The following is a 23548-nucleotide window of genomic DNA, read 5'->3' as shown; positions in this document are numbered from 1 at the left end:
TCGCTAAGGACGTATTTGCATGCTATGGGAATATCTCTAGCCTGATAGTATCAATATCTTAATATTCAGCGTGTTGAAGGCCAGATTTCCCAACTTCAATGAGTGAGTAAAATAAATGCTTCTGACACTATTATGTCTCAATTATTTGAATGTGTCTTACAAGTGATCCAAATCATGGTCTGTAAATTGAGAAGTTTAAAAATAAAGGAGAGTTCTGAAGTCAGTTATTTATTAGAAGATAGGCTAATGCATACGTGGTAATCCTAGAAACAGTGATCATTTTTTAAGGTCAATTAATTTTAAAAGTCCTACTGTTTTATTAAAAGATTATCTTTTAAAATGAGAAATTACATTTTAGTAATTTCAAGAAAATTGAAATAATAGAACTATTCATGATTTGTTTTTGTTTTTGGGTGTTACAAACAATTATAAAGTTTCAGCTATGTAGCATTGCTACTAGTATACAGTGGCTGTTCACAGCAGCTTTAGTTTCATGTTCATGTTCCATAAAATTGAGCTTCCTGTCTTTACATTTTAGAACCTAGATCATTATCCTTGAGAATGTCTATGCTAATGCATAAGATTGCTAAGGAAAGGAAATACTGTAATATGAGAAGACAAAGAAATTGAACCATCAAAGTAGACTCTTGCATAATAAGCAGAATCTTAATGCTTGTTGAGCCTAGCTAGAGAATTTACTAAAATGTAGCTTGCAGCCATATGTCTGGAAATGTCTTACCATTTAACGCAGAAAGCATGAGAACCTCTCTGAGATACTGCTATGGTGGGTTCCTGAGGCAAACTTGGATTATTGGTAAAAATAAGCAATTGTGATGTTCTTCCAACACTCATTTTATGTATGTTTGAGTAACATAGATTTCTGGGAATTGGATGATTATTTTTTTCTCAACAGAAACTTTACTATTTTTAAGGCATGATATCTATCAAAAACAACTGTACTTAGCTAATAAAAACTTTCTTCCTGTAGAAGTACTGAAATACCTAAATTAAGGAGTATTTTTAATATATGAGTCTTATGAGCATCAAAAAAATGCAATCTTTAGCTATAGTGTAACATAATAAATATATACTTGCTGTATTTGTTTCTTGAGGGGGTATGTCCAGATATATAAATGCACTGAATGTGTAGATAGTGCTGTTTATAAATTGCCTTTGATATAGCAAATATATTTTGACATAAGCACTTCAACACAGCCAATATAGTATCTTGAATATAATAGAATATTAATAAATATAAAACATTAATTAAAAGCAACTGTCACCTTAGAGAAGAAGAGTAAATGCTGATTCAATAATTTGTATATCAATCTTTCATATTCTGAATATTAGTTTTATGTCAGTGTGATTTTTTTAAGTGGCGAATATTGGTGCTCTTTTCAAATCTGTGATTAAATGTAATTATGAATTATGGAGATTTCTCCTTCCATTATGAAAACCTTCTTAGGTTCTTGAAGTGCTTTCTTTTAAGAAGACATTACTTCATTGATAAGTGTGATAGAGCTCTGTTAAATAATAAGGATTTAAAATATAATCAAACAAGTAATATTTTTAGTAACCCAGAGTTTTAATATCATGGATTTTATTGACTATACTTTGTCAAACTCAAATTTTAAACTTTTATATGTTACAAAGAGAATCTCCTTCAGTTGAGAAATCATATATTCCAGAGCAGGGAGTAGTTGTGTAGCTATGTGACAGATGATAGTAGAATAATAGAAAGCCAGTGTCATTTCATCTGAGGTTTGGGAAGGAAGAAGCACGATTATATTGTGAAGATATAAGTGCTATAGAAAGCTTCCAAAGAAGAAAATTTATGCTTATTTATGGAGGAGTTTATAAAATTCTTTCACATATATTATCCCACTTGCTCATTTACAAAAATTTGTAAGTCAGGGAGTAAACTAAGAGTAGAGAGATGTTAAAACTATCAGATAAATAAACAGGGACTACAACAGAGGTTTTTATGCCAAGTTTGTTGCTATTCTTATTTTCATAGCTACCACCACAAAATGTAGGGTTTTAGTGCCGAGTAATTAGCATTTATTGTGTGGCTACTAACATAGATATTATCTCATAAATTCTTCTTAATTTTGAATATTATGCATCCACTTATGAAAGATTTCTTTTGATTCTGTCCTTAAAGAGAAGATATAAACCAGAAATACTTTCTTTTAGCACTGCCACAAGGACATACACATATGCACACACAATGCTTGTGACACAAAAATATTCATATACATTCCTCAGAATACAAGGTATACGTATATTTCTGTGATAATTTCCCTCCTGTTTACTATTTGCAAGCCAACTCTTTCTAGAGGTCAGGCACTCTGCATATTTTACTTTCATTGTCTAGTACTTAAAATAGCACGACAGCCAAGAGACCACTTGAGAAATGCTTCTTTCTTTGTTAATAGTCTCCAGATAATTCAGGTACTCAGTAACTACCAAGGGTGTTTTTTACCAACCAATTCTTTACATTTCTGTTTGTTTTAAGTTGTAAATTCCTTAAGTAATTTCAATGTAGAAATATTTTCAAGAAAAAATAATTCCAATATCCATCTTAAAAGAAAACTATTATTGCAGTCATGGGGAATTTGGTGTTTCTTTTCACTGGTACGAGGCCATGTCTATACTTTTACATTTCAATATTTGGATATAAAAGGATGTTTGGTTTCTCCTTGATATCTTTTCTCAATGCTTTAGATTTGTCATAGCTGTTATTTCATTTAAAGAACACTGCTTATTGTGTATTGCACATGATTAAAAAGAAATCTTTTGCACTTATTTATGGCTACTCCTAGCAGTTTCCTTGCTTACAATGACATTTGCATAGCCTCTAAGATTTACCCATTTTGGTGAATTGATTGTCAGATTAACACTATAAGAAAGGTTATTAATGAATTATTAATAATTCATTAATCAGTTTTATAGATGAATTTTTAGAATATCGCTTTCAATACTGCTGTCTAATCATTGAGAGAACTTTCAAATTAGCTAATCATACCTCCTTACCCTTAATCTTCTTTCTTTATTAGGTTATCACTAAGGAGATCTTTATCTATTGTTCTATGACAGCTTCTGAATACCAGGATTTAGTTTGTGAAGTAGTAAGGTATTACAGCAGTGGGTGTTCTGGGGCCAGTGAATAGGGGCTCTCGGAGGCTGACTGTTAAATTTTCAGGAAGTTTGTAACCCTGTTGACGTCACCTTAGCTTAATGGCTTGGAATCCCCTTTGGTGGGTGTATTTACTTCATGGAAGGTGGCAAATTATGCAAAACGAGCATTTCTTCTCTCCTACCAGCACACAACTGGGTATAATTCACTGTAAATTACTCCAGAAAAGATTCATGTGTTGCATAAGTAATTGACAACAAAAAAAATCTAGATTTCTTTTCGAGGCCAGGCTTTCATTCCCGTCCTTCTGGGTTCTACCACTATCTAAAGCATATCCAGAGCACCTCCCTCGAATCCTGGAGCAAGGAGGTGAGCTGCAGAAAGTGACATCACAGGAAAGGCTGTGTTGCAGATCTGTCCGAGGTCCAGGAGCAGATTCACCTTTTCTTGGAGAATTTTTCCTGGGTCCATGTGCTTCTCCATCCTCCTCTGTTTCAGGCATAGAAGGATTTTGCTCTTTTAGATTCCTTGTGAAATACTTTGAACAAATATTTTGAGAGAAAGCACTGAAATTCTATCATAAGGGGTAAAAGAGGAACCCCGAGGCACCATATTTTGCCACAGAACTCTGAGATCCCAGCGACAGGAGGAATTTCCACACCCTCACAGACCTTTGGATTGGCAGAGGAGCCAATGGAGAATATATGGAGGCACTGCTTGAACCTGCATAGAGCCCAGAAGGCTTTGCTGTGCTGGGCAGCTACAAAGAAAATGTGACTCTGAGTGCTCATCTCCTAATGCCCTCATCCTGCACTGAACAACCACAGCTCCTGTTGTCTGCCTGGCTAGGAGAAAACAGAGCCCAGACACTCATGCACCCAGGACAGGTCAACTGCCATTGTCAGGGGACCAAGATGCATCTTAAACACATATCCCCTTGCCTTCCAGTCACCCCTGCAACCAAGACTGCCTGCCTGGCTGTTCCTGCAGTGGGGCCACAGCATTGTCTTGTTTTGTTGGTGGCCTGGGAGCAGCTCACCAACCCCATCACAGTTGATGCTTGACCCCGAGGGCCAGAGAACAAAACTGCTGGTCTGGTCCCAGTTCCCCAGGACACAAGCACTCTGCATAGGGGCATGAAAATGGGATTTATGGCTTGATCTTCACTACAGATTCACTTGCCCATTGTTAGAAAACAGAGAAGAGTGTGGCACAGGTTTGTTTAGGAGCACAGGGGCTGGGTATCCCTCCCTTCATGAAACTGGAATGTGAAGGGTGTGTGGCCTGATAGCTGCAGTTTTTCCCTCAGGGAGTCCCACAGTTTAGAAAGCCTAAAATGGCTCAGTGACCTGAAACAGGCAGTTTGGGATGAGCTCAGGCCTGTTACTGGGCTGGACATGGAAGGGAGACTCCCCTGGGCATGCCCCATGTCTGTCTGCTGGGCTGTAAACCCCAGCACCCTCCCCTACCCCCGTTTCCCTATGTGAGCTCTGTGGCACAGGAGGGACAACACAGCCCTTCCCTGAAAGGTTGGCCCAGTGGCCTGAGAGCTGCCCCTAGACCTTGACCAAGGTCAATGCTTGTACCTGCCTTGGAGAGCCTAGTGACTGAGTTGCCTGACCCAGCTCCACCCAGCTTTGCCACCTCCAGCTACCTTGGCAGCAAAGTGCAGAACATACCCCCAGGAGCCCCAGTGCCACTCTTCATTACGGACATATCAATACTTCCTTTGATCCACAAAGGCCAAGCAAAAATCCCACTGCCAACAGTGCAACTGCCTCTCACCTGCAAGCATCACCTACTGGCTGAGAGGTCAAACTGTATGTCCCATCACAATTTCTAGCCTGATTGTAAGGAACTCAACTGGCTCTTACTTGCAAGAGCTACCTATTGACCTGTAGCATAAACTGCACAACCCGATATAATTGTTGACAGAACTGCACGGCAAGGAACAAGATAAGCCTCTCTAGACCTCCAACACCTTATCCTTGTAGGAGACAGTGAGTCTGACCACAAGCACTGCACATCACTACTACAACCTGAAAACAATTAGCACTTGAGAAAACCACTAAACTAAGGTTCTCTATAGCCAAGGATTTCATATAGAGCCTTGGCCCCCTAAAACACAAAGAGGCAAAGCTAAAGGACCCTACTTAGCATATGCAATAGTTACATCCCCAAGAAGGGGAAACCGCCACCCAAATGAAAGTAAATTAAAAAATAAGAAATAATAACTTCTGCATATGAGAAGGAACCAGCATAAAGAATTCTAGCACCACGAAGAAACAGAGTGCTGTGACACCCCCAAAGGACCGTGTTAATTCTCTAGCAATGGCTCCTAACCAAAATGAAAACTTTGAAGTGAGAGATAAGGAATTCAAAACATGGGTTGTAAGCAAGATCAACAAGATCCAAAAGAAAGTTGAAAATAATCACAAAGAAACCAGAAAATCAATTTAGGAGACAAAAGGCAAAATAGATATATTAAAGAAAAGCAAAACAGAAACTTTGGAAATGGAAAATGCACGAAGGAACTTCAAAACACTGTGGCAAACTTAGCAGTAGAGTAGAACAAACAGAAAAAAAGAAATTCAGAGCTTGAAGACTGTACTTTTGAATTATCTCAGTCAGACAAAAATAAAGAAAAAATAATTTAAGGAAATGAACAAAGACTTTCAGAAATATGGGATTATGTGAAGCAAACAAATCTATGACTTGAAGGCTCTCCAGAGAGAGAAGACAAAAAAGTAACTAACTTGGAAAACATGGTTGAAGGGATAATTCAAGAAAATTTCTCTAATATTGCTAGAGAGGTAAACATCCAGAAATGAGAAATGCAGGGAATACCTGCAAGATACTATACAAGATGAACATCAACAAGGCATAGAGTCTTCAGGCTATCCAAGGTCAACATGAAGGAAAAATCGTAAAGACTGATAAAGAAAAGAGTCAAATCACCTATAAAGGTAATCCCATCAGACTAACAGAAGATTTCTCAGCAGAAATTTTATAGGCCAGAAGAGATTGGTGGCTCATTTTTAGCCTTTTTTAAAAAATGGCACCCCAAAATTTTATATCCTCTCAAACTGAGCTTCATAAATGAAGGAGAAATAAAATATTTTTTTCAGACAAGCAAACACTAATGGAATTTATCCCCATGAGACTAGGCCTTCAAGAAATGCTCAAGGGAGTTCTAAAAATGGAAATAAAAGGACAATACTTACTAGGACAAAAGCAAATGAAAATACAAAGTTTACAGATGCTATGAAGCAATTACACAACTGGGACTACAAAGCAACTATCTAACAACACTATTAGAGAAACAAAACCTCCCATATCAATATTAACCGTGATTGTAAATGGCCTAACTGCACCACTTAAAAAATACAGATTGGCAAACTGGATGAAAAAAACAAGACCCAACCATTTGCTGCCTTCATGGGACCCACTTAACATATAACGACACAAGCTCAAAGTAAAGAAGTGAAGAAAGATCTATGATGCAAACAGAAAGGAAAAGACAGCAGAGGTTGCTATTCTTGTATTTGATGAAACAGACTTTAAACCAACAACAGTTAAAACAAACAAACAAACAAACCAAAAAATAAAAAAAAGGGGGGATTGTATTAAAATAAAGCGTTCAATTCAATTCAGTAAGATTTAACTACCCTAAACATACATGCAACCCAAATGAATAAATTCCTGAAACATATAATCTCCCAAGAGTGAACCAGGAAGACATTGAAATTCTGCACAGACAAATAATGAGTTATGAAATTGAATCAGTAATAAAAAAGTCTACCAATGAAAAAAAGCCTGGGGCCAGATGGATTCATAGCCAAATTCTACCAGACATACAAGACAAAGGTGGTATTACTGAAATTATTCTAAGAAATCAAGGAAGAGAATTTCTTTCCTAACTCATCCTACCAATATATCAAAATATGGCAAGGCCACTACAACAACAACAAAAAGAAAATCATAAGCCAATATCTCTGATGAACACAGATGCAAAAATTCTCAAGAAAATCCTGGGAAGCCAAATCTGGCAATATATCAAAAAAGAATTCATCACGATCAAGTGAGTTTAATTCCAGGGAAGCAAGGATAGTTCAACATACACAAATCAATAAATATGATTCACTATGTAAACAGAATTAAAAACAAAAACCATATGATAATCTCAATAGATGCAGAAAAAGCATTTGTTAAAATCCAGCATCCTTCATGATAAAAACCCTCAACAAACCAGGCATTGAAGGAATAGATTTCAAAATACTAAAAGCCATGTATGACAAACCCACAACTAACATCACACTGAATGGGGAAAATTTGAAAACATTCCCTTTAAGAACTGAAAGAAAACAAGGATGCCCACTCTCACCATTGCTATTCAACATAGTACTGGAAGTCCTAGCAGGGCAAGAGAAAGAAACAAAAGGCATTCACATTTGAAACAAGGAAGTCAAATTACCTCTGTTCACTGATGTCATGATCTTATATCTAGAAAACTCTATAAACATCCCTTCAAAAGACTCCCAGATGTGAAAAATAACTTCAATAAAGTTTCAGGATACAAAATTAATGTATAAAAATCAATTGCATTTTATACAACAACAGTGCTCAAGCTCAGAACTGAATCAAGAACCCAATCTCATTCACGGTAGCCAGAAAACACACACACACACACACACACACACACACACACACACCCCAAACAGCAACAATAACAAACCTAGAAATATATCTAACTAAGGAGGTGAAACAATTATACAAGGAGAACTACAAAGCACTGATTATAGAATCATAGACAATACAAACAAGTGGAAAAACCATCCCATGGATAGGAAAAATAAATATTAAAATGACTATATTTGCCGAAAGCAATCTACAGATTCAATACAATTACTATTAAACTACTAAGGTCATTTTTCACAGAATTAGAAAAACAATTCTAAAATCCACATGGAAACAAAAAAGAGAGCTCAAATAGCCAAAACAGTCATAACTAAAACAAACAAACAAAAACCAAAAGCAAACAAAACTGGGGATATCACATTACCTGACTTAAAAGGATACTAGAAGGCTTTAGTAACCAAAACAGTTTGGTACTGGTACAATAGACACATAGATCAATGGAACAGAGTAGAGAGCCTAGAAATAAAGCCACACTCCCAATGCTAGCTGATCTCCAACAAAGTGAACAAAAACAAACATGGAGAAAGGACACCCTTTTTAATAAATGGTTCTGAGAAAACTGGCTAGCTGCATGCAGAAGAATGAAACTGGAACCTTATCTCTCACTGTATACAAAAATTAACTCAAGATGGATCAAAGATCTAAATATAAGACCCAAAACTATAAGAAAAAAAAAAAAAAAAAAACAAGAGGAAAATCTAGAAAGAACTCTTTTAGAAACTGGCCTTTAGATTAAGACCTCAAAAGAAAACGCACCAAAAACAAAAGCAGACTAATGGAACTTATTAAACTAAAGAGCTTCTGCACAGCAAAGGACACAATCAATTGAATAATCAGAAAATGGAAGAAAATATTCAAAAACTATGCATACAACAAAAGACTAATATCCAGAATATATAAAGAACTTAAACAAATCCACAAGACAATGACAACCCAATTATAAAGTAGAAAAAGGACATGAACAAATATGTCTCAAAAGAAGACATACAAACTGCTAATAAACATATGAAAACATGCTCAACATCACAAATCTTCAGTGAAATACAAATAAAAACCCCTATGAGATACCATCTCATACCAGTCAGAATGGCTATTATTAAAAAGTCAAAAAATAACAGATGGTGAGGATGTGGAGAGAAGTGAATACCTATACACCATTGGTGGGAAAGTAAATTAGCTTATATCCTATGGAAACCAGTATGGAGATTTCTCAGCTATAAAAAGAACTATAATTTCACCCAGCAATTCCACTACTGGGTACCTACCCAAAGGAAAAGAAATAATTGTATCAAAACGTCACCTGTTTATCATGTTTATCACAGCACTATTCACAATAGCAAATTTATGGAATCAACCTAAATGTCCATCGACTGTTGACTGTGTAAAGAAATTGTGATATATATACACCATGGAATATGATGGAACCATAAAAAGGAATCAAATCCTGTCCTTTGCATCAACAGAGATGGAGTTGGAGGTTGTTATCTTAAGTGAAATAACTCAGAAAGAAATGAAATACAAGTTCTCACTTACAAGTGGAATCTAAACAATAGGTACACGTGGACACAAAGATGGAAATAATAGACCCTGGGTATTCCAAAAGGGGAGAGAGAGAAAGAGGAGAGGGTAAAAAATACTACCATGTTCACTATTTAGGTGATGGGTTCACTAGAAGCCCGAACCTTACCATTATGCAATATACCTACATAACAGACCTGCACATGTACCCCTCTGAACCTAAAAAATACAGAAGATCTAGAAATGCTTTACGTATGCACAACATTTGCATGAATTTGACTAAATGCATATATGACCAATGATGACTAAATAAAGCAAAGTATTTTAAGTGTGTTACCTGTAATATATATGACCACACACATACAAATGTATATAAATAAAAGATAATGCCATTTAATTGGACTCAGAAAAATAATTTATGCTTTAAACTTGACTGCACTTTTTAGCAGCAAAGCTATAAAACATGAAAGAAATAAAAGCATGCAGACTTTCACAACCTATTAACTTTTTAAAAAGTAATAATACACAACTCTAGCTGATTGCTTAAAGAAATTATGAGGATTGTGGATCTTTTAAAATACACATAGGTAGAAAGAGCTAGAAAATAAAAATCACCTTTTTACTAAGTTCAAGGTCACTAAAAATGAAATAAAAGTGTATTTCACTAAATGTTAGGTGTTAAATGAAAGTTAAATGATTTAAACAGAATTGGAAAACTAATAAATTTGACTTAGAAAAGGCTAATAAATATAACAGTACCATCCTATTCCTGGTACATTTTAAGTTTAATATTGCTAATAGTAAGTTTGTATTATTGAATTTACTACATCTCAGATATACACACTTTAAATTCCCTTATTCTCCTATTTTCAACCATCTTGTGGATTCTTAGATGGGGAATCTGAATTTCAAAAGACCAGGCTCAGAAGACCACACAGTAAGTAGCAACAATGGATGTCCAGCTCAACTCTGCTGGCTTCAAAGCCCCTGATATATTCCCCAGCCATTCTTTCCTTCTAAATATTCGAATTGTAAACAAAACTATAGAAGTTATACAGCTATAATTATAACTACAATTCTGTTTAATCAATGAAAACCATTAAAAACTGGATACTACTAAGATTTTTCTGCTTATTGAGAAGTATTGCAAGATTAGCGGATGGTATGTTTTAGGTGCGTGCGTGTGCGTGTGTGTGTGTGTGTGTGTGTGTGTATTGGAAAATTACATTTTAGGAGTAAGCACGTACTCTTTTGGTGGATGGCAGCATAGTTGTTAAGTAAAATGCAAATGTGTATGCTTCAAGTCCCTTTCTCTCCACTGTGTGATAGAATACTGAATGTTGTCTAATATCTAACTGTAAGAAACTTATGAATCATTTCAAAGATTATAAGATGTAACCTATGACATGTGAAAAAAGTATTGTGAGTTTTGAGTGCCTGAATTTGTTATACAATTACAACCCAAGGATTGCCTGTAAGACCTAGATAAAAGCTTCCCATTCACAAAAACTTAATGTTATATCATTATAGGCTATCTTGGGAGAGATCAGAACTAGTAGAACATTTTTCACATTTAATCTAATATGAAATTAAGTATGATTTAAAAAAATATTTCAGGCTTCAGTGACATCATTTTCCTAGTATAATTTACTCAACAGAACATTAAAGTTAGTCTCTAAAATATCATAAATGAATGGATAATTCTATGGTCTGAATGTGTTCCCCAATATTCATGTGTTGAAAACCTGATCCCCGGGGCAACAGTGTTGGCAAGTGAGGCCTTTGGGAGGTGTTTCGGTCATGAGGATTTCACTCCCACAAATGGATTAATGCCACTATGAAAAGGGCTTGTATGGATGGGATCACGCTCTTTTGCCCTTTTGCCTTTTACCATTAAGGATGTAGCAAGAAAGCCCTCACCAGATGTTGCTGCCTTGATCGTGCACTTCTTCTCAGCCTCAAGGATTGTCAGAAATAAATTTTTTTATAAATTATTCACTCAGGTATTCTGTTATAGCAGCACAAAATGGACTGAGGCAGATAATTATTACATTTAAGTTCTTAAATTTCGATATTTCATGTATAATTGAATTTAAGATCTTCAAAGAAATGATTTAGATGCTCTCTAATTGGGAAAATCTTTGCGAAAAAAATCACAATTTGATTATAATGCAGATTCGTCAACCTGAGATTGTTTTCCTTCTTGCCAGTACAGTTGCAATCATGAAATAGATCACAAGAATTTAACTTCACTGGTGCAGTCAAAAGGAAACTGATGCCTGAGCTAGAACCCTATGTTGTTTGGATTTTATAATTAGTTTGATTTCATTACCTTTATGCGTTATTTATTATTGTTTATAATTTGTCTATTATACTTTGAAACTAAAGGAAAATCAATTTATGAATTCTTGGTCATTAATCTTTCAATATGATTATTTCAGAAAAAATATCTAAGGGATTTTTTTTTTCTCAAACCCTCTATATGAAGAAACTCATAATTAGATAATATTTTTAAGTAAACAAATAAGAGCACAACATTTAAGAGAATTGGCTTGTAAGTGTTTTCAGTAAATACTTCTTATCTTGCTCTTCTAAAAATCCATATAAAAGTATTAACTAAACTTTTTTTATACCTTAACGACTAGGCAGAATGTGATTCCTATCTTCCTAAATTTATGTACCTATTTGCCAGGACTTTAAAGGAGAAGAAACACACATACTCACACAAACACAAGCATACTATCTGACTCCATTTTATTGGGTATGCCAGATTTGGTTATGTTTCGTTGAATTTCCAAATAAAACTTTCAGAGGAAATAAAATTTCATACATTGATACCACTAAGACTTGTAAAGTGTCACCTCCCCAGGTTCCTTGGAAAATTGTAATTAAACTTTCAGCTTCATTTGTACATTAGCCAAAAATAACACATAGATACTTTTAGGGGCCCAACCATTTTTCAGTGTAAAGTGGAACTCTGCTAGTCACTATGTAAATTCCTAATTCTTAGATTTTTAGATTGAGGTCCATTTTAAAAACAAAATTTTCCTACATTAAAAAAAAAATAATTCCAACACATGATTTTATCAAATGCATAATCTTCGATTGCTAAGGTCTTGGACCACAGTCCTCTCCTAATAACGGCTAGAGTTTATAATGGATTATTGAGTGCCCGTAATATGTAGGCATTGTTCTACATGATTTGCTTAATTTAACCCTCTTCACTTAAATTCTGTATTAAAGATGAGCACAGTGGAGACAATAGGGGTTGAATAAGCAGATAAGGAGTACAGACAATGCTCTTAATATCTGTGTATTTGGAATCTTTTGTACTCAAGATTCTGTTTGAGTATTTTAGGTTTCATAACCATATTTAGTATCACAATTAAATGGCAGTGGTCCTCAAATCCTTGTTGTGAAAAGGCTGTGCAGTAGGTAAAAGATATTTCAGGAGTTCATAAAATGTATTCCTGTTGGTTTCTGTAGATGAATGACACTTAGGCCTAGAAACATTCTGTGACTATTTGTGACCATTGATGAGCCCTTCAGCCACTTTGAGCCTCACTTTTCTCAGGTAGAGAGCAGATGGAAATAGATGGTTTGTAAGAATCTCCTCAATTTCTAAAATGTGTGCCTACAAAGTCAATATTTATTAATTTAGTCAGTGTTTATTAATTAAATGATATGGATGTCATCAAATAGTTGATTTATTATTAGCGCTTATGTGCTTTGATGCATTGTAGAAACATGATACTTCCCTCCGAAATTTATTGAAACTATCACACCTCTAAGGGATGGCTTAGGGACGTAACAATTTCTATGGTGATGCCATATGTGTCATTTTACTGTTCTGTGTAGATAATCCTCTGAAGTTAGAGTCACTTATTCTGTAGTTATATTTTGGGTGAATTAGCACTGACAAAATCTCTTCTTGAACAATTTTATCTGCAAATAATCTCATCATTGGCTTGGAGGAGACAAGGCTTGACCACAGTATAGAGGTGGTATTATTTACACATAAATAATGCATGCTAACTTATGAATCAGGTTGGTCATTCCTAGACAGAGTTGTATAACTGAAAGTTATTGATATCTTCATCCAAATATTATCCATATGCAATGATTCTCTACTGGGAGCAGTTTTTCCCCTTGGGTACATTGGCAGTTTAGGATTGCCAGATTTAACAAATTAAACTACAGATATCTGGTTGAATTATTTTCATACAACAATAAACATTTTAAAATATAAGTATGCTTTGTGTAATATTTGTAACATACCAAAACTTTATTTATTGTTTGTCTGAAATTCAAATTGGACTGGGAGAACCATATTTTATCTGGCAACACTAAAATTAGGGTTGGGGTTTGCTGTAGGCATCCAGTGAGTAGAAGAAGTCAGGGATGTTCTAAACATTCTGCAATGCCCAGAACTGTCCCTACTTCACACCAGACATCTTTATTTTGAATATGTTTATGTTTCATTGAATATAAATGTAACAAGAATTATCCAGTCCAAAATGTCAATAGTGCTGAGGTTCAGAACTATAATCTCTGTGCAGTATGTTCCTTCACTTACTATAGCATTCAATCATTTTGGTTTCAAATTTTACAATAGGGAGACTGATTTGGTACTTTTCTATGTGAACATGTTTGGAGGTATCATTATAAATACCAGTCTGCCATTAGTTACACGAGATATGTGTAAACATGTCTTAAAAGTTAATAGAAAGCAATAATAAATGTTAATTTTCCTTTTTCTAAGCTGAAGGTCAGTTAAATTACTATACTAGAACGAGGCTTCTTAAGGGTTAGGGTTATTTTGTAATTGTAATCTATAACCAGATCATAAAATCAAAGATACAGCAGAATATTAGGTGTTTAGTATTAGAAATACAAAGATGAAATTCATAATCTTTTTTTTTTTTTGAGACGGAGTCTCGCTCTGTCGCCCAGGCTGGAGTGCAGTGACCGGATCTCAGCTCACTGCAAGCTCCGCCTCCCGGGTTTACGCCATTCTCCTGCCTCAGCCTCCCGAGTAGCTGGGACTACAGGCGCCCGCCACCATGCCCGGCTAATTTTGTTTTGGTATTTTTAGTAGAGACGTGTTTTCACCGTGTTAGTCGGGATGGTCTCGATCTCCTGACCTCGTGATCCACCCGTCTCGGCCTCCCAAAGTGCTGGGATTACAGGCTTGAGCTACCGTGCCCGGCCGAAATTCATAATCTTCAGTTACCCAAAGTCTAGAGTCCAAAGAAGCAAAGCAGACACGAAAATAAATGAAAAGTTCAATAATTTCTATGTCACTACTTAAAAATACATTAAAGCCGCTAAGATGACTTGCTGAAGAAATGGCTCAGAATTATGGCATAAATGCAAGTCCTTACACTCTGAGAAGGCGTGAACTTGTCTTTCATAATATAAATAAACTCTATGGAAGTTTTCCTGTTGCATGTCCAAGGGTTTTACTGCACTACTGGCAGAATTGGTGCTGAATTTTCTGGCATCACACTGCAAATCTGTATGGTGTTATCTGATATCATAAGAGGGCTCAATCCTTTTTGCTCTGTTGACAGCTGTAAATTAGAAGTGTCACAATTCTTCTGGTCGTTGCCAAGTTACTATTGTCCTTAATTTGTGAAAATAGTTTCTTTCCCTCCCCATCTTCTCAAATATGCAGTAATACCATGTAATTCCAGGCCATTTGCTGACATAAGAGCTGAATAGGAGGTGAATGGGGGACACATGTGGAAGCTTGAGTTCTCTTCACTATCTTGCCTATTGCTTCTGCATGTATTAAAATGTAAGTGTCAATGCAAGTATTGTTCTTATTGACCTCCAACATCTGAATAAATTAGAACAAGAGTTGGCTTCAAACACTTAACGTTCTAGTGTAGGAAAGAAAGCATCCATACAGTGACAGAATGTGGTAAGCATTGTAAGAAAAGAACAAAAAGAGTTTGAAGGGAGCCAACAGAAGGGGTACCCTCTTTAAACTAATATAATCATGGAAAATGGAATGGAATGCTTTATGTCAAAAAGTCTTATTTAGGGCCTTTAGTCCCACTGTAGGTACAAACGATGACCTTTGAGAAGTCCTTTGCTATTAGGCAGATCCAGGCACATGTGCCTTGTTTTTGTTGGATGGGTGGCCATGATCTTTCTGTTGTTTATGTTTTCTCTCTGGACTATAGCAAGAGCCATAAAGTCAATTCTGGGCTCTGTAAACTCTTTCTAAGCCTAGAAATGTGTAGTAAAATCTACAAAGTTTATTTTTACCCAGAAGACATGTCCTGGTTTTGTTTTTGTGCTTTGAAGTTGGTAGTTAGAAGAATCAAATCTGTGTCAAATTTGACTCAAGTAAATTGCATTATATTCCTGTTTTATATGTCTCTGGCCTTTAAAAACATTTTTAACAAAAATACTTTGTTTTTGTTAAATGGTTTTGGAATTGCACATTAATCATGATAGTAATTTCATCACCATTTTTAGTTCTTTGTGAATTTGTCTCTGTACTTAGGTCATGGAGGAAGAACCATTGGGTTGGCATCTTCTTACTATGAGGAAGCATTGCATAATAATAAATTATAGAAAAGGAAAGATAAAATTAAAACAAAATGACACTTTAAAATCTCATCATTTAAAAATAAGGATCTTTACTAAACAGGCTGTAAGGTAAAACTGAATTCATATATGATGGGCACAAAAAATAAGGAATTAAAATGAGTTATGTACTATGCACCTATTTTAAAACAGCTAAAATTTCTGTAACTTCCATCACCTCAAAATTGTGGAGAAGAGAGGAGGAAGCAAAATGAAAGACTTTGTTCTAATACTCACCAGTTTATTCCAGGAATGCAATGCAATGCCAAGGAAATTTTATTACCTACTTCAAGGAAACATCTACATCTAAGATGTGGAGGACTTTAGAGACCTAAGTATTTTACTTTTGTGTAAATTCTGAGATACTTGTTTGCAAATTTTTCAAATCCATATCCATGCTAAGTTGCTAAATTTCTACCCATTTAAGAATAATCTTGTGCTACTTTCTCCTCTGTCTCTCTCTTTCTCTACACACACACACACACACACACACACACACACACATTTAACCTTGGCTTAACTTGCTCTTTTCTTTTTGGTAAAATTTTATAGCCTGTGATAAATTTATGATATTTCCAAAAATTAAAATTCTCTTTCATATTAAAATAATATGTAAAATATATAGATTTTATAAAGCATCTTAAATCTTTATACTTTTCCCTTTTATATTATTGCTTTGTACAGCATAAATTGTGTTATAAGTTAGCAATTGAAATATTTTCTTATGTAAGTAGCTGTTGCTAAATACTGATGCAATCATGTGCATAAAATTTTCATCGATCTCATTTTAAGAATGAGTGGTATAAACATAAACCTAAATATATTGAGAAAAAGTCAAATCTATAAACTTAAATTGAAAGACTATTAGATAAAATTTTTAGCCACACCGTTACTCTTTCAATGTAGACCACTAAGTATGAACTTAAATGCCTTTAACAGGAATAACTAGGATGTCCTCTATAAATTATTTGTTCAAGACATATAATTGGCTATGCAAATATAATAAAAAAATCTATCTTCAATTATACTAAATTGGGATTTATCTGATTTATTTCCTCCCTGAAAGCATATTAGACAAACCCATGAATAATCAAGATGTTGAGCAGAGAGGACAGATAGTGAAAAAGAGTACATCTGCCAATTGATAATCACTGCTCAGCCGGTACAATGATTTTTTTTTTTTTTTGCATTTTGAAGACAACTATTACAATATTAATTACAAATCAATGGAAATTCCTTTTTTGGTATGTCAAATTTGGGTTTGCTTTGTAAGAGAAAATATTATTATAGTTATCAAAGAGGTACAAGAAATAATAGATGTTTTCTGGCTATCCTATTCTGGATCTAACATAGTGGTGCTTGATCCAATTTTTAACTCCTCACACACCTTAGTGTATAATAGACACATTCATGAATCTTAGTAGCTCACTATGACTGTGGTTCTCAAATCTGGAGAGTGGATTGGTAAGAGGATTTAAGAACTCCTGGAGAAGGTTGTTTACTTTGAAAAAAGAAGAAACACTGAGAAGCTGAAACGCTCATTCATTAATAAGCTGGAGTAGCAAATTGGATAAGTGCCCATAAAGAAGGCAATTTCCCCTTTAAATGTGAAAATTACTAGCACCAATAGAATGATTTCATAAATTTTTCTGCCTCCATCCACAATCCCTATGCCTACGTAAAAATTATTAGCTTTCCGTAACTACGGGTTTGTGCTGTTTTGTTAATAAATAATGAAATACCTCTCATTTTGAATAGTTTACAAAACATTGATACAAAGGTTACATCAATATGCTGAGGCTTAGTATTCATTTTTATTCAGGATATGGAAGAAGAATTTATATTAGTCCAAGCTATATAGACATTCCATTCAATTTTGACATTTTACAGACACAGGTAAATTATGTTCTTCATTTAAACGAGCTAATACATTTACCCAGAGTAGCCAAAAATATACTCAATCGAACTTTTATTTCTCGTTTGCTAAATAGCACTCTGTGCCACTAGTGAACAGACCAAGCCCTCCCATTACTTGTCTTCAATAAAACATTATTATCTTTTGGCATTCTCTTGCACTAGGGGAAATAAAAAGTCACATGTGGAGAAGTTCTAAATGCTAGACAGAAATGATCCTTGGAGGGCAATTTTTATCCTCCACGGAAGTATTGCAGACTTCTTCCATTAGCGTAGTCCCAGGGAGCAAAAGGTTAGGGAACTGGGACTGCCAACCATACCTGAACACATAAGTCAACATTTCCTCGAAGCGCTGAGAGAGTGTGTGAATGGACCCACAGGTGCATTAAAGTATCTGAGACAAAAAACAACAATTGTAGTATTTTACATGGGAATATACTGTACAGATGGTGACATTTTGTTTGTGGTTGTAGGGAAGAAAGGAAGGCAGTGTCCAGATTCCCCCCTCAACACCTACCATTTGGCATAGGATATGGGAGGTTGAAGAAAAGGGAGGGAGTTTTGCCTCACTTAAAACAGCTGGGAAACAGATGGAAACTGATGCGAAAATTGTCAAATGCATGGTGCAAATCTTCCACCCATTTTCTACCAAAGAAAGTCTAGTTAGGCGATGGCAGCAAGCGATAGGCTTTGGAAACTGTAAAGAAAGAAGCAAAAAAAAAAAAAAAAAAAAAAAAAATTAAAAACCCAAGATTGTAGGAAATACAAATCCCGAAATGCAATTCCAAGAAGCATGTTTTTAATAAAAGAGAATGAGGGTTGTGATGGAAACCACACTACAAGGGTAAAAGTACCTTTTACCATACAAGGGTAAAAGTGGTGGCCGGATTAATCAACACTGGTGCCACTTCAACTGCATGTACGTTCTCTCTCATAGGAGGTAAGGTCAAGAAGCACACATCCACTCTCTGTCATCTAATTTAATGTAATTTAATTACAATTTAATGGTTCCTTCTGTGGTTATAAATATGAGTGTGCACAACTTACTTCATTTTAGTCATTGGATTTCACTTTGTGAGCAATTTTTGGTTTGGTAGTCAGGCATTCAGTAAATAATTTATGGATTTAAATATTGAATTACAGCCAGATTTTAGTTTAAATCCAGTCACTGGCTGTATAAACCTCCTATTGTATATTTCTAGTTACAATGAGTGTGTATATAGACCCATTACCTGTGAGTGTTCTTCTGAGCACTGGCCCGTGTTTTGTGTTTTGGTTTGTGTTACTGTGTGGTATTTATGAAGTACTTTTGAATATCGCAAAAGTTAAAGAAGATCACTTTCAAAGAAACTCAAATAAATACAAGTCAAAGGCTTTCCTGAATTTGAATTTGTTCATTCATGCTTGCATAAGGGAATGTGCTAACTATGAATCATTCATATTGAATTGCTCATGAGAAGAAATGTGCTGGCTTTACTCTCAGTTTCCAGAGTGAAAGGAAAAGGGCATTGTCTCCACATAAAGAATAATGAGCCACAGATTTTAGGCAAAGCAGGGATTCAAACTGGAAAAAGTTGTTTCAATTCACCTGAGAACATGAATGCTTGTGAGAGGATCTTGTTATATGAATATTCTGTACTGTAACAGTTCACAGGCTGCAAGAACAGCCCACGGAAAAGTTAAAAAAATAATCAATCATTTGGAAATGTTCATGCAATGCCAGAATAGCTAAATGCTCCACCAGTGTGGATGTTGACATATCTGTAGCTAGAGAAAATTGGATGATAGACTGCAGTTTCCATCCTCACAGCCAGGTAAGTTGGTACCATGTAAACATGGCCTACCTGAGAGTACACACATCATCTCTTATGTCACTTTCCCGGTCCCAGTGGCTTTCTATAAAGTGCAGTCAGCCTGTGCATGACATGTCACAAACTACTTGTGTGCTGGATAAAGCCCCATGTGCCCTGCTAAGGTGAGAAGCTAGCTGATACAGGGGTAAGTGACAAGCCCAGAAATGTGGTCAGTGAATGAAGAGCTTTAGATAGTGCCAGTGCACCAGTGAGTGAAACACTCTGTGATCCATCAGAGGATAAGTAATGACCAGTGTGCCAAGTTGTTGAGGCAACTTATTGCTGCTGCTGCTGCTACTAGACCTAAAAAACCTTACATCTGGCTCACTTAGATACTTCTAAGAATCAAAATAAAAGTGTTTACGTTACAGTGCCTTGTCTAGTGAATTTCCATTATGCAGGTTCTCTTTAGTTCAGTTAAACATCCCTCAGGCAGATAGAAAGAAGTAAAACACTAAAAAATTCATTTTTGTACTTCTTAGCATATTTAAGCATCATTGCACAAAAAAAAACACCCATAATGTAAAAAGATCCTGTATAAGCCATACAATATTACATTTGTCAATTAAAAAAACAATTAAAATGTCACTCTTTGAAACCTTTGGTTAATGATGATCTTTCTATATCAATTTTGTATCATCTGGGCTCCTAGAAGAGTTAATTGTATTCATACTTTTTAAAGATATCACAGCTTGTTTGTACATGTGCAAAAATAATTAGATACCAGAAATAATTTTCAGGAGAGCATTAATGTGCTCCTTTATCTTGATTATGTTGATATTTCACTGAGGATAAATTTGTCATAAGTTACTAGAGCTGGGTATGATTACTTTTTACTTGGCGTGTGTGTTTACTATTGATTCACATTCTGTTTTTTCGTATATTAAGAATATCTTCTGACCTACATTTCAGGGGTACTATGAGGGTGAAAGAAATTCTATACATTAATTATGTCTTGAACCCTTAAGAGGAAAAATGGAATGATATGCTCAAAATTGTTATTGGTATTTTACACTGCATTATAAGATTTGATGTTGTGGATCACTGATGGTACGTGTTGTGCATCTCAAGTTTATCTTATATGTAATGAAAAACACATTGAAAAACTCTGTTCATAGTTTAAGTCATACGAACACAATTTCATTTATAGAGTCCATGTTGGACTAAGTATTATATATAATAAAAGAACATTGCTATTGCCCTCAATAATTTTACTTAAATACAGATAAAAAGACCAATAAGTACACACATACTTCTACATATGCTCAGTTTGAGTATAAAATTTTTTATGGTCCAGTTGCTGAATGTTTGAATTTCTCAAATACTCATGTACTAGATGCCACTTTTTAAAGGATTACTATGTTCAATCTTACTTAGACCTCAAGTACGTATGCTCAACAACTTATGAAACAAAACTTCATATCTAAAATTGTTTTCTAGAGAGGTTTTGGTTTATCTTAAAATCATATTACAAGCAGTTAGAAGTTTTGTTAATATTTTATAAGAGGAAAATTACATGCTTTCCCAATTAGGTTGTGAGTTACCTGAAGGAAGATGAGAAAAATAAGAAACATATCTCCCCCTGTTGAGTTGCCATCAGTCTTACTGTCTTTGGTCTATATTTGTTCCATGTCTTGTGCGGAACCTGGAAAAGTAGTAACTCAATAATTGTGAATGATATGATTGCATGTGTTTGAATAAATGAGTTATTACCAATTCTGTCTCGCTTTTTTTCAGACTCCCAGGAAGGAAATTACAAGTCAGAAGTCAACAGCAAACCCAGGAAAGAAAGGACAGCATTTACCAAAGAGCAAATCAGAGAACTTGAAGCAGAATTTGCCCATCATAATTATCTCACCAGACTGAGGCGATACGAGATAGCAGTGAATCTGGATCTCACTGAAAGACAGGTAAAGCTGGACATTGTCATTATATGATCTTTTTTAATTGCTCTGGGTCCACAGTTTTCTTTGCCATATTTGAAATACCTAGATCCAGAATTCTTCAATACCATTTGGAAGACAGGTATACTATTCCATGATAAAATTTTGCCAGCAAAATGACAAAATTAAAAATAATATAATGATATTTAAAAGAAAACCATACTTACTGAGTTTAAGAAAGAATCCTCCTATGATTATGATCCTTCTGTATTTTTTGGTTTTAAAATATTATTTCTTTTACATAATGATGGCATACAGTGAGGAATTGTGTATGCTTATATGCTAAAATCTCCTTATTTGGCATATGAGAAAGTTGGTAACCCCAGATTAGTTTTCTGTATTGCTCAGGATAGGGTATGTTACCCTGCAGTAACACGTTCACCCGTAAACCTCAATGGCGTAACACAAAAATATTCATTACTTACTCACTCTCCATACAAACTCTACATGTCCAGCATTCCAGATAATCGCTCACAGACCCATTCTGACTCTTTAACATCTCAACATGTGGTGTCCGTGGTAACTACAAGAAATAAGAAAGAATTGGAAGTTTATGCACTGACCTTTAAATGTTTTCACCTGGAAATTACCCATGTCACTTCTATTTACACACTGATGTCTAGAAGAGTCAAATGGTGCAGCTTAGGTGCAAGATGGCTGGGAAATGATGAAAGGCAAGGTCACATAGATCATTGGTAAATATTTCTGCCCCATTACCCAAAATATTTTTGAAATTGAATGGCTCTCAGATATTGAAAAATCTGCTATCCACTTAGAGAATATTTTGAAATTATTAATGTTTTTGGACTCTAATTAATGAGACCTAAATAATATTTTTAAATTAATTGCTTTTCAGGTCCCTTTCTTGCATTTTTTTAAATGACAAATGATTTGTTCTAATAGTCTTCCCAGTGAACTCCTTGTACAGATTCTGGTTTCCCCAAGGAGAATCTAGCCTACTGCCGGTTAACAGTTGCTAATCTTTACAAAAACATTCCTGAAAGGCGAATGCAAACATCTTTATGGACAGTGCAGTTATGATTGGCACTCTTAGGGCTAGAGTCTCATTTCCTCTTTCACTGTGTGTACCTCCTCCAGGATCCCATTGGAACCAAAGAAATATCAACAGGGTGTGGACAAATGAATGCATGTCTTACTAGAGCAAATTATTTTATCCAATTTCTTAAATAATCTGCTTTCCTTCTATTAATTTTTACATTTCAGCTTTGGTAGGTTATTTATGGGTAGTAGAAATATGCAGAGGAACACTTTTCTCTGGTTTTATTTATTGGCAGTTTATATTTTATTACATATTATGACTAGTACCTATGTTATGGAGCGCAGCATTTTCCTTCCCTTGGACTTCACATACAAAATTCCCTCTATGTATTCAACATTTGGCATGCTGGAAAGCAGGATCCAAAATCTACATCATCAGACCTTTATTTTATTATTATTTTTTTAAAACAGGGAACAGGAAAATAAAAAGGTGTATGTGGAGGGAGAATTACACAGTAATGTTCTTATATAGAGATGGTGAACTCTAGGAAATGCAAGCGTGTTTTATACAATACATGAAAGAACTAGGAACCTAGGATTTGCTTCCAATCTGTAGAAATGACAGGATGCACTACTGTGCTCTCAGCCAAGATGAAAAACAAGATTCTGTACTTGCCAGTTCGGGGATGTTCTAGGGTTATCTGTCATTGACCATGGAGCAGAATCATTTATTTTTAGAAGCAGTTTTGGAAATCTGGTTTGAAAATGTTGAAGGTGTCTTGGATATTTCTTCTTTCTAACTGACTTGACAAGCTTGGTAAAGAATTACATGCAAGAATTATATATAGATATACATACTATTTCAATGTTTTTTGAAAGATTCT

General features: G+C 35.0%; 1 protein-coding gene across 1 annotated transcript in view; it reads left to right on the top strand.

Moving 5' to 3' along the window:
• LOC105475616 (mesenchyme homeobox 2) overlaps positions 1-23548 on the top strand; it is a 72447-nt gene that overhangs the window by 37895 nt on the left and 11004 nt on the right. The window contains exon 2 of the mRNA XM_011731041.3: positions 21460-21632. Coding sequence (XP_011729343.1) covers positions 21460-21632 — 173 coding nt within the window. The remainder of the gene's footprint in view (positions 1-21459; positions 21633-23548) is intronic.

The sequence above is a fragment of the Macaca nemestrina genome, chromosome 4 (genome assembly GCF_043159975.1).
Source record: "Macaca nemestrina isolate mMacNem1 chromosome 4, mMacNem.hap1, whole genome shotgun sequence".
Lineage (NCBI taxonomy): Eukaryota > Metazoa > Chordata > Mammalia > Primates > Cercopithecidae > Macaca > Macaca nemestrina.
This window is presented reverse-complemented; position numbering and strand designations above follow the sequence as displayed.